The following is a 13,250-nucleotide window of genomic DNA, read 5'->3' as shown; positions in this document are numbered from 1 at the left end:
CTTGGGAATGTGAAAATATTGAAAAATATTCTGTTCCATGTGTTTTTAGGGTAAGATTTTTTTATGACAATACGGGACGAGATGAGCAGGACGTTCAGCTGATGGTAATTGATACGCCCTGCCCATTACACAAAATTCTGAGCGTCACTACATACAGTTGTAATGACCGTACGTGAGAAGCTCGTCACCTTGAGACGTAAGATGTTAAGTCTCATTTGCCCAGTACTTTCACTAGCTACGGCACCGTTCAGACCGAAACACAGTTATGCTTATACATTACTGCTTCACGGCAGAAATAAGCGCCGTTGGAGTACCCATAATCTAGCCGGCATCCTGTGCAAAGGTGCCTCCCACTGGTTTGATCCAGATGATTTATTTTTGAACATTTCACTGATAATTTTATAATTGTATATTTACAGGATGAAAGCACGTAACTATACAATCTTGCAGCAGAAGCGTTGCCAACGTTCTATAAAATTTGGTAAAGGTCCACCACAACCTATGTCGTATCGGTCTGGAAACAGGAAGGAAGTTTATCTAAAGTTTCTTAATATGTGGTATAAATGTATTACGAAAACCGCACTTCCGAGCCGTTCACAGAGTCCCCTACTATTCGTGCAGCTCTGAGCTGCATGCAGTCAATTAGTTCTAGTTGATAATTAGGTGCACCAAACTAGAGATGACAACAATAACACTCATATAATATAGCCGAACCTACGGCCTATAGAGTGCTAGATGTTTGGTTTGGGCTAGATATGGGAAAACTCAGATACAGTGGCATCTCACACATCCTCACAAAGACAATATAAAACACCGTCTGATGACAGTGTAATATAAAAGCGATAATCGAACTCAAAACGAAATCAACTTTAGTTTCGTATGTCTCACACAGAATAAACGTTGCATGGATGTTCGTCAGTCTGTCACTCCGCCACAGCTCACAATATCCATGTTGCATTTGAAGAGGGGACTGCTAATGAATCCACCGTGTGATTTTGGTTTTCAACGCTTTCGTGATGGAAACTTTGATTTGAAGAACGAACCACGTGGAAGCCCGCCCACACAGGTGAATAACAATGAATTGAAAGAGATGGTGGAAGCCGACCCGAGCCAAACTACCCCGGAATTAGCAGCATGGTTTATTATCTTTAAATCAACAATATTAACTCATTTGCATCAAATCAATAAAATAAAAAAACAGGAAAAAAGGGGGCCTCATGATTTGACTGATCTGCAGAAAGAAACGCGTGTTGAAACTTGTGTTGCCTTGTTGAATCGATACAGAAATAAAGAAATATTGGATCGAATTGCTACATGCGACGAAAAGTGGATTCTTTACGATAACTGTAAGCGATAAATGCAATAGCTGACCCCAAGTCAAACGCCACAACAGTGTCCTAAAGCACAGCTTTCCAATAAAAAGGGAATGGAACTTTTTGGTGGTCTCAGCATGGTGTTATTCACTATAGCTCCTTACGATCTGGTCAAGCAATAACGGTAGATGCCTACTGTGCCCAACTCCGAACAATGATAGCAGAACTAGTAGTAAGCAGTGAAACAGCCCCGATTCATGAATCGATCTTCATCATTATTGCTCCATGATAACGCGAGACCTCATACAGCACAAGAAACCGTTTTAACTCTACAGGAACTGCAATTAGAAGCTATTCGTCACCCTCCCTTTTTGCCAGACCTTGCTCCAACGGACTACCATTTTTTTCGTGATTTGGACAATTTTCTATGTGATCAAAAGTTTTCTTCTCAGGAAGCAGTACAAAATGCTTTTACACAGGTCAAATCTGGATCACTACAGTTTTATCGCAAAGGCAGAAATGACCTTCCTATTAGATGGCAGCATTGTATATGTTACATATATTAAAAATAAATATGTTATATTAAAAATAAAACCGTTTTCAATTTTTCAGCACAAATCTTCAATTTCATACTTTATTAACCCCTAATTTTAAGGTTCAAATTATCATCAAATACTAACTTCATCTGCAGTCTGTTTACATCAATTTTTTTATGGATTGGGAAGAAGGGGAATGCCAAAGAGTGAACGCGTTACTTGAAGTCGAGTGATCACCGCCGCTCATACTCTCTTGCAAGAACTGAGGAAACACAGGAGCGTTGCCGACCTTAAGAATGGCGTTTAGTTTTGACAGCACAAAGCGAAAAATTACATCATTAAATTAAATGTGTTATTTGAGTATTAGAAACCGTCCATTTCACAGAACCACAATTTATACCCCAGTTTTATACAACAGATGTAGGACAAATTGAAGTTAATTAAATGGTCGGTTAATAGGGATTTACGAAAGTGCGTTGTGTGTTTGTTTTTATTACTTCATAAATACATTTACTCTGACCTCGAGGATTACCACAATCCCCAGAAATTAGAAAATGGAATAATAAGTAGTACTCTTACAGTAACAATACACCTCATGTCTATATTTGAAGTAATACTTCTTTTGGCGCGTTAGGAAAATATTATGAGAGTGAATTTTTACGTTGTGCACGCACACCTTCACCAAAGAATTTTTAAATAGTATAAGTACGGAAGTCTCACTTCGCAAAATCAATTAAAGAAATAGGGACTCTTGCGGTCATACAATAAGGTGTAATTCAGATCGCACAACGCTACTAAAATACATTTTTATTCGCCTACAAGTTGCCTCTCTTTCTATCGCGTGACTGTTACCTCTTCTGACGACATTAGGGTTGACTTCTTTACCTAAAACTGTACCTACTTAATATGAGGTTATCTTATAAAAATAGCTCAGTTCCTTCTATAATATAAATAGGTATGTATTCATTATTTTAAGTCAATATTGTTTCGTTGTCAAACTTACATTAGTTGCAGATAATAATGTATGCGTTGTAAGACACGACATAATTAAACCTACTTAGTAGATAGAAAATATATAGGTAGCTATCATGAATGGTAATTTCCTTATATTAATAATCACTTTAAATTAGATTGTTTCAGCGTCTTTAAAATATCGCTCGTAACTCGTGAGTCCCTACTGGCTGGCCTACTCTGTAGAGGCCGCTGCAAGTACTTACGATTTCGATACCTACACGGGGAGTGATACAGGCATGTCTTCACGCAAATTCGACACCCTGACGTTAGCTGGACAACAATGGTCTACCATTTATATCAATCATACTTCAGCTAGCCTCTTGTAATTCATATGTCTACTGAACCACAACCAATTGACGAGAATTAAATAATTCACAATATAAAATTTGAATTTATATGTTTATAAGTTTTAAAATAAAAAAAAATATATATATTTCTCTCCAATTGAATAAAAATAATTTAATGATATTTAATTACACGTTATTTTATTTAATTTTGCGGTTTTATAATATTTTCATTGTTTGTATTTTATACCTAAACGTAAAAAAGCACGAGAAATATTTTTTTAAGGATTTTGTTTTATTACGCCAACGAAGAATAACTTCCAGTGTGTGTACACAATAAGTACACACAAAGAGTACACACACACACTTTTATGTAAGAGGGGGCAAACGGGCAAGAGGCTCACTGATGGGAAGTAATAATGAAACACCAGTTCTAAGGTGGCATTAATAAGGTGACATCAACATGATGCAGGTGAAATTACTCAATATTTTTAACAGTACCTGCATTATATATTATTGCAAGATATATATCGACACAAGCACATCTCACCTACAACTATGTATACTCGTATATAGTTACAAACCTACCTTGGCTGACACCGACTCCAAAAATAACATTGTTACTAGATTAGATTGTATAAAAATACGCAATTTTTTTTAGGTTTTTGGGGCATATTATATCTATTGTTTTCGAATAGTTTTTGTTGAAGTCAGTTGTTTTTTTGTTTATCTTTTATTTTTAGTTTGTTTTATTTTTAGCGGATCTGTAGTACTAGCTAATAATTTATCTAAATAATATGTGTAGGCCTACTAAATTTTGCAGTGCAACAATGGACGTAAGCGCATTGCAGTTAGATATTCTCCCACAGATCGCACCCGAACTGTAAGTCGTTAAATAGTTCCATTGATCATCATATTCGACAGCGAGCAATTATTTGACCATAACGACGTTACGGTAGATGACTGAAATATCTGGATAGTATAAGGCTAAGTTCATATGGCCGCGCGGTACCGCGCGGAACTACGAACCGCGCGGCACAAGATCAATATAAACGATAATTATCGTCTACATTACCGCGCGGTACCGCACGCCAACGCGCGGCGCGCTCTGACCCGCGCGCAAGATCTAGAACCGCGCGCTGCCGCGCGGCCCAAGTATTTCAAACCTGTATCGACCTGTTCAGTTGATCCGCGCGCCTTGAGACGGAAAGACACATAGATCGATGCAATGAGTACCGAAGATGACATTGTGCCTATCGATTTGCTTATCGACGAAATCGAAAAAAGAGATGCGATTTGGAATCTTAACTCTAAGGATTATTCAAATAAAATATTAAAAAGAAGGTCTTGGGAAGAACTAGTTTTAATTTTTTGCAAAAATGATGATTCCGAAGAAAAAAAGAAAAATTTGGGTAAGTTGTTTTTTAATTAGTTTTATTTATTTAAAATAAGTTTTATAAAATCATCACCTATTACACCATTTTATCTTGCCAATCTAATTTACCTTCAGTAACAAAATAATTTGTGAATTTAGTTCGAATATTATCTACTTCATGGATTGCTCGTCCACTGTTAGTTGGATTCACATTAGGTAATGGCGCTGGATTGATCATATCATCCTGATTTATACCATCTCTCATCCTTACCAAGTTATGTAAAACACAAATAGCTTTGACGATATCAACAGCAAAATCTATCTTCACGTCTATTGGCCGGTGTAAGATACGCCACTTGTTACACATTATGCCAAATGTACATTCGACATACCTTCGTGCTAAAGAAAGGCGGTAGTTAAATATTTTTTTTTCTTTTGACAACATTTTACCACCATAGGGTCTCATCAAATTTTTAGTCATAGCGAAAGCCTCGTCAGCTACAATTACGTATGGTAGTTTAAATGCATCGCTCTCATTATTTGTGATAGATCTAGGCTCTGGTAAGTTCAACGAATTTTCTGAGAGTTTTTTGAATAATGACGTTTCCTTGAAAACACCCGAATCACTGTCTTTTCCGTAAGCTCCAACGTCTATCCATATGAAGCAATAGTTAGCATCACATAAAGCCATTAAAACTAATGAGAAAAAGTGTTTATAATTGTAATACATTGATCCTGATTCTGGTGGCTGTATTAAACGAACGTGTTTGCCGTCCAACGCTCCAACACAATTTGGAAAATATGCTTTATTTTCAAATTGTATAGATATTTGTGTCCAGATTTCTTTTGTTGGTGGACTCATGACCAAAGTTTTTAAATTTCTCCAAAAAACTTGGCACACTTGCTTAATTATACCCGATATCGTAGACTTGCCAATTTTATAACCATATTGTAACTCTGCAAATGAAGAACCAGTTGCTAGGTACCTGTAACATAATAGTTATTTAAGATACACGTGCATAAAGTAGATCTTTACCGAATAAGTGCTACAGTGAAAACACAAGCATAGCGAGTGTTTACAGTGTGGCACGCGAGCATAAAGTGCATATGCTCACGTGCCACGATAAATATTCCATTTCTATTCCTACTCCTATTCCTCGTCAAATTCCTATTCCCATACCTATTCCTACCCCTACTTACTCCTATTCCTACTCCTATTCCTATTCCTAATTCTATGTCTATGTCTATTTCTTTTAAGGAAATCTTTACTGAATAAGTGCTACAAAGAAAACACATTCATAGCGAGTGTTTACAGTGTGGCACGTGAGCCTAAAGTGCACAAAGTACAATTTGCATAAAGTACGAGTAGGTCATAAGGACTCTTTATGCACCCGTATCGTACAACATTTTTCAATAGTTTTGCAATGAAAACTAATAATTAATTATTTACTTTCTAGGATCGATTTTGCAAAAAAAATGGAAAAATTTACGAGATGCCTATGTAAAAGAACTTAAGAAAACAAAACATTTGAAGTCTGGTTCCTCAGCATCAACACCATCTTCATTTTCGTATTTCCAAAGATTGTCATTTCTTAAACAAGTTGTCCAGAAACGAAAAACTGACAACAGCCTTGATGTTGCGGAAGTTACAGAGAATCCTGATTTGGATAGTGCAGTTAACAGCAGCGGCGTACAAGCTTCAACAGAAAATGTGCCCCGGAAAAAATTCAAACTTCACCCTGCCGATGAACATTTTGCAAATCTTTTACAACAAAGCATAAATACTCGAAATAATAATGCAGCAGAAAAGAAAGATGACGATGAAGATAAATTATTTTGTCTTTCATTGGTTAGGGAAATAAAAAAAGTTCCTGAAAACCGGCGTTTAAAACTGAAAATTGAAATTTATAATTTATTAGAACGATACCAAGCTACACGAGCACAGCCACTTGAAGATTTTAACTACCCGTCTACTTCATATAGCTCACAACGACCACCCAGAAACTATCATGCTTCATTTCAAAGTTCTCAATATAGCAACCCAATGCAGTACTCTGATAGAGAATCAACACAATATGGCTATACAACTAGTTCATACACTTCACCTCCCACAAGTTCATCGCAAGCAACATCACCCCCGGGTGATGTTACTTGTGACCCGTCATACGAAGATTCTCAAGAATTAGATCTGTTCAATTAAACTAAAAGTTAATTTGCCAAGAAGCCTCGCTCATAATTTCTTATTTTTTATAATTTTTACTGTGATTATGATTAATAAACAGTTAACTTACCGCAATGTTACAATGAGTTTTTCTTTTGGTGATATGCAATATCTTACAGCATTTTCACTGGATTTTAAATCATTTTCAATGAAATCGTATAAAAAATCAAAGGTTGCAACTGACATACGGAAATAATTAAAAAAAATTTCTTCATGTAACCTCAACTTAGGGTATAAGGTGACAAACAGGCTTGAAGAAAGTCTGTCACTTAATATTGGATGCACCCAGTATCGCCTTTGTCGTCTTCTGCGACGTCTCAGTCTTCTATATAAAATCCACAAGCAAATTGCCTCCTCCACGTCCATTGTATATCAATGTTAATGCCAGACTGGCGCTCGTATATACCCTGTCATGTGAACTCTCACATCGCGCGTCGGCGCGCGGTGCCGCGCGGCCATATGAACTTAGCTTAAAGGTTCGGCCGAAAATAGTTAATTTTATAATAAGAATTGAAGAGTTCCGTTACTTTGTCATGGATCCCATAACCTGAACCTAACCAAACTATCACCAAGTACAAACTACCTTTGAAGTAATAAATCCTTTAGATATCAAAACCTCAATCGCTACTCGCGAGCTCGTTTTTAAATTGGCCGCCAGGCGTTTGCTCGGGTGTGACGTGTTGTCAGCGGTTTGAAAAGATGGACGACGAGGATCTTTCGATTTAGTCGATAATTCATAACGAAAACGTGCTATCGTTTCTCAGCAAACAAACTAGTTAGACGTGAACACGGACAAAAATATTTTTAGTTATAACCGATATAACAAACCTTTGATGTGTGACAGCTTGCACACTACTTTCGCCGCACCTGCGGATGTTTAAGCAATAGGAAGCAATGACAATAGTGATTTTAATTATTATAACACTAGAAGTAAGGGATTGCTTGTAACTAATTCTAGTAGGCTTCATAAGATACATAATAGCTTTAAGGGTAAATGTATACACTTCTATAATATAGTCCCAGCCACTGTTCAGGCATTATCTATGAATAAATTTAAATGTTTTATAAAAAAACGGCTCTGCCGTAAATCCTACTCCACATCTGAATATCAAAGTGATCGGACAGCCTGGGACTAGATTATGATTATTTTATAGCGATTGAGACTGTACAATATTGTATATTTTTATTGAAAAGAGCGCAAAAAAGAATGCTGGGAGAGTTTCTTGCGCCGCTTCTTCTCTCTCAGAGTGTCATTTGTTTCCGAAGCGGTAGAAGTATCTAGTATATTAGAAATGACATCAAAAATAATTGTAAAGAAATCAATTTTAAGAAAATCAATGCTTTTTATGCCTTTATTAGCCTTTGCGCTGACATGGTGACTGATATTTCAGATGTCGACTGGCAATAGCTTCACCTTCATCAGGAAACTCGTTTGTAATTTGCTGCCTTAAAAAATACCTGAACAGTTAAAAATACCTAGACCTGTAAACCAAAAATAAGTTTTGAAGTTGTATAATGGGCTCTACAATCACCTAGTCATAGCCAAATTATAACAGTAATACTTCACCAATTGTTTGCGCCATATTTCATTTGCTAATATCAGAGTGAACTTGTCTAGTTGAAGAGAAAGAAAAATGGGAGTTGTAAGATCATAGAATATAGATAATGAGAAGGGAACAACTAACATAGTCTATAATTCTATTCATACAATTATTTTAGGCCCGGAGAATGTACAAACTACAACGTACCCACTATCTACGTGCCTGATAGGGGTACTGGAAACCCAAGCACTGCCAGCTATTTAGGTCAAGGAATCAGCATTATCTAAAGCGGAAATGCTGCCTGTATTCTTGGTTCACCTCCCGTAATGATAGTTTTAATTTACTATAATAATAGTATTGTAAATAAAGTTATAAGTATTTTAATGACAATAAAAATAAATAAATGACAATAAATATATGGGACATAACGACCAGGACGTTCAGCGAACAGGTAATACTATCGCCCTGCCCATTACAATGAATGTGCCGCTCAGGATTCTTGAAAAATCTAAAAATCGCGGCACCACAATTGCGCTCGTCACCTTGCGACATAAGATGTTAAGTCTCATTTGCCTAGTAATTTCACTAGCTACGCCACCCTTCAGACCGAAACACAATAATGCTTACACATTACTGCTTCACGGCAGATATAGGCACCATTATGATCCATAATATAGCTGGCATCCTGTGCAAAGGAGCCTCGCACTGGTATTGCTTTTGCATTGTTTTATTTAAATAAATTGATTATTATCATCAAAAACTACTCTAAGGTAAGGCAAAGAAAACAAGATTAAGAATAAAAACATAAATCAATTTAAATAAATAAAAATATTAAACCCTATCACAATTAGTCCAATGATTCATTTAAATATTCAAAAAAGTATTGTTTTTGGGGAGGAACGGAGACAGGAAAATCCTAAATAAATTATCCAGCGATATAATTAATGCTCCTCAGAGATAACTTATTTCTTTGAAATTAAGTTTGACAGGTACAACAAAGGCCGGTTCTGTTTCAAATTCCTGAAACTTAGCATTGTGACATTTTTGCTTCAAAGCATCTCACTTGGAAATGGATTTGTTCAATTTCACGACCAATTTGCCAATTTAAGGCTTTATAAATCATGCTTGTGTTGGGATTTAAAAGTTTCGTAATTTATTTGGAAGACTTAATTTGATGTAAGTAATTTAAAGATAATTAATCATATTATAGGTACTGCAAAATGGAAACCAGATGATCAAACACGCTAAACAAATGACTAATTCGGCCATTAATATTATTAGATTTCAAAATATTCTATTATTTCCCGCCGTTTCATATATTTGTTGAGGTTAGTGCCAATTAAATGCCATGCCTATATCGTACTCAAAGAGTAAATACTACTTAATAAGAGGCGGGATTGCCTAAGTAAAAATTGAAATTTAATTTAGTATGAAACGAGCAGTGATTTGACATAAGTTTGTAATAATATTAATTACAATATGGCGATTGGCGACGAAGTATAATCCGGCTAAGTTTGAAAGCGAAGAGTTACTTAAAACGTAGTGAATTTCAACTTTCTCCGTTTTTTACAAGATTTTAGCTGTTATATGTCAATCTAGCAAAGAATCGCTTTTTTCATATAGAGTTTCGCTAGGCTGATCGTACTATTGATAGATATACCAATACATCCTCTGTCGATGAATATAAAAGATCAGGTTAGCTGCTGCTGTTAGAACTAAAAAGGGCTAGTAATACGTTTAATAATAATAAATTGTTTATTTTCTTTAATAAAAAGTACTTAAAAACTAGGGGCAGGTGTCTCCCGTTAAGCTTATCGCCTGTGTTGGAAGTCACCGCTCTTTAACCTTTATGTATAACAAACAAAATTACATTATACTTAAGAGTTACTCATACATGTAAAAGCTAACTAATAAAAATATAATTTTGACCTTTTTTTTACAATGCAAATTACACAAATGAAATATGTGCTTTAAAACTATTTATGAAAGTTCTACCATTATACGTTACGTTACTACTATATATAAAATAGACATGATCAGAGCAGGGGGAAAGAAGGGAAATGAGTGTTTAGTGTGCAAGTGTGTGTGTGTGTGTGTGTGTGCGTGTGTGCGCGCCTGTGTATTTATTTATATATATATACTTGTAGCATACACAACTAGCTACTCAGCAACTGTTCTACCCAGTCATAGGATTTGGGTTCTAACCGGTTAGATGTAAGTTTTTTACATTCATATATGTTTTTTGAATATATCTGTAATTCTTTTTTTATTAAATTATATAATTTGGCAGAGCGCTTAATGAACTGCCTATCAGCAAAAGTTGAGTTTGACTTAGGAACTACTGCCACAATGTCTTTTCTTCTTTTTTGCAGGATTTTAGGGTCATAAGCGAGGGATTTATGCTTTCTTGTAATAGTGTTTGTAATATATAGTTTTCTAATTGTAGGTATTTTAGTTTCTTCATGTAAGCTATCCGTGGGAAATCTGTGTTTTTTAAAGTACATTGTTTTAATAAGATTTAAAGTTCAAAAAGTTAGTCGAAATCCTTATAAGAACATTCACGGAAACAATTTTTTTGTCACGAGAGATGAAGATTCCCGCTAAAACTCTTCCGTGTATCATAAGACCTGAAACTTGGTGGTAATCGTCGTAAACAGAATAGTTTAAATCAATCTCTATAGTTAACTACCAAGTAATAGAACCAACTATGGTAACATTAATCTAACATTTACAGGAGCACAGCTATACAATAATCTTCCGAAAACTCTTCTATTCAAATCTTTAAAAAAAGGCTGCTGTATCATATACAAACCAATGAATAAAAACATCTTATTAATATAATAATAATAAACCATATGTGGTAACTTGGACCACCGCCTTAAAACCAGAATGCAGCAATGAGCAAATTCTCCTCTCATTCACTGATTTTATGTTCCCATGTAAATGACAACTGTCTTAATGAGAAATAAAGTCCTTTAATCCGAGTTAATAAGGGTGGCTCAATCAAAATGCTTGCTTTTCTGATAAGTGGGTGAGAAGTATAGAAATATCCATTTCACTGATCAAATAATTTTCACAAAGAATACTACAACAAACTAAATCACAAAGTGTGCTCCAAAGAAGTTTCACAAGTGGTCGGAAAAGTGCAACGTAGTTATCGTCCTGCATCAGTAATGGTTTAGTAGGAGATGTATTATAAAGGAGTTCACAAAGCTTCATTTTAGTAAAAAGAAGCGAAGACTTCACCATAAGTGTATCAAGAGGCTGTCTTAGATCATGTTGTGAAACCTCTTAGCCATTTACCATTTACCATATTACCATTTTTAAAAAAAGTGAGCTTAACAGACTTTAAAAGTTTGAAAGGCCCGCCACAAGCCTCTAACGGTCAGTCACAAACACAGCAACTACGAAAACCGAGTAGAAAAAAAAATCGTAACAAACACAAAAATTAAAATAAGTCATAAAAGCTCTTAATTAAAACCCAAAACTATACATACCATAAAAGAAGAGCAGACTGTTAGTAAATTATGCCAAACCATCCTTGCCATCAAAACCATCTATCTACAGATATACCACCTCCAAGCAAATACATAGCGCTAAACTTCATAATGACAACTATAACAAAAAATACTACTAGTCCCCCTGAAAAAGAGATCTTAAAAGGTCTTGAAACGTCGGGTTAATTAAAATAATAAAATAAATGTAACTTTTACACAAAAATCTTATGTAAAAGCACAGTTAGAATAACACGCCTTTTATTCCTTTAAAAGTGTTTTATTTGCGTTACGAAAGACAAAATTTAAGTTATTAACGATAAATTTTTTTAATGAACGTGCAGATACCACCAAAAATCTCTAGCAATCTATGCTCCCCAGAATCTTCAATAAACGATTATAACACGGACAGTGTTCCTTAATATTTCCATGTATCGTAATAGCCAGAACCCAGAATAAATATTATTATATGATATTAGAATTATTAGACGGAAAATAAACTTATCACAAAGTATTTCTTTGCCGAAAGTTTAACTTTGTAACATATTTATTAAGTTAGCCCGATCCTCTCACGAGCAGATGCTGCTAAGAAGGTTATCGGCGTTTTATTGACTGATTGCATGAGTCACAGTTAATAGATAGATAGACCCTAGTCCCTACCTATAACTTTCAATGATATATTAGATATCCCTATTTTAAAATAACAAAAAAAAAACTGGTTTATCAGTAGCCATTACTGAACAAATTTATAAACATTACAAAATAAAGAAGTTCGAAAAATTATCCCACTAAAATAGCAAACCATAATCAAATTTTAATAAATTCTTAATCAGTTTTGTTTTTAGTGAGTACCTGTCGATGATTTTAGGCAGAATTTTCGAAAGGCTTAATAATTTTATGTACATCATACTTCTGTAACTGTTCAGTTCAAAAAATACTACATAATATTACAAAGTATTTTATATTGCCTGACCTTTTTTGGTAATTATTCATAGGTTATTGATTTTTTTTTGTATGTAAAGCGTATATACATTTTAATAATGTTTTGAACCAAACAATTGTTTGAAGTCGGACTAATACATTTCAGAGAGGCAAGCCACTTTTATTGAATAATCTACTATGTGAGAATATTGTTTCGCTGTAATAGTACCTAATGTTTTCACCAAGATATATTGTTTATGTCAGATTCCTACAAGGGTGTAATTTGAGGACACGAGACGAAATGGTTGAATCGCACTTCCTCCCGAGTGATATAATTTTTCGAATAAACTGCAAAATACTATTTTACACACCGTACCTATGTGGTCTATAATGCAATGTTTACTGGTACAATTTTAATGTCTTGTTAAGTAAGTGTCCCTGTATTAGATCTCAGCTAGTGTGCCTTTATTTCAAACACCTATTCGCAGAAAAGATTCGCTTTTTTTAATAAATTCCTCTTGCTTATTTGGATGTTCAAACGAGGATTTAGT

General features: G+C 34.9%; 1 protein-coding gene and 1 long non-coding RNA gene across 2 annotated transcripts in view; one reads left to right on the top strand and one right to left on the bottom strand.

Annotated features, from left to right (window-relative positions):
* Positions 1 to 13,250, top strand: part of LOC126970345 (uncharacterized) — a 126,114-nt gene that overhangs the window by 53,116 nt on the left and 59,748 nt on the right. The gene's annotated exons all lie outside the window — the stretch shown is intronic.
* Positions 4,565 to 7,217, bottom strand: LOC126970317 (uncharacterized). Its single transcript, XM_050816162.1, has 2 exons — positions 6,814 to 7,217; positions 4,565 to 5,508 (listed from the first exon to the last, which is right to left on the bottom strand). Exons 1-2 carry the CDS (start codon positions 7,107 to 7,109, stop codon positions 4,620 to 4,622), a joined length of 1,185 nt encoding a protein of 394 aa, XP_050672119.1. The 5' UTR covers positions 7,110 to 7,217; the 3' UTR covers positions 4,565 to 4,619.

The sequence above is a fragment of the Leptidea sinapis genome, chromosome 20 (genome assembly GCF_905404315.1).
Source record: "Leptidea sinapis chromosome 20, ilLepSina1.1, whole genome shotgun sequence".
NCBI classification, from domain to species: domain Eukaryota; kingdom Metazoa; phylum Arthropoda; class Insecta; order Lepidoptera; family Pieridae; genus Leptidea; species Leptidea sinapis.
The sequence above is the reverse complement of the archived record's forward strand: the minus strand, read 5'-3'. Positions and strand labels throughout refer to the sequence as shown.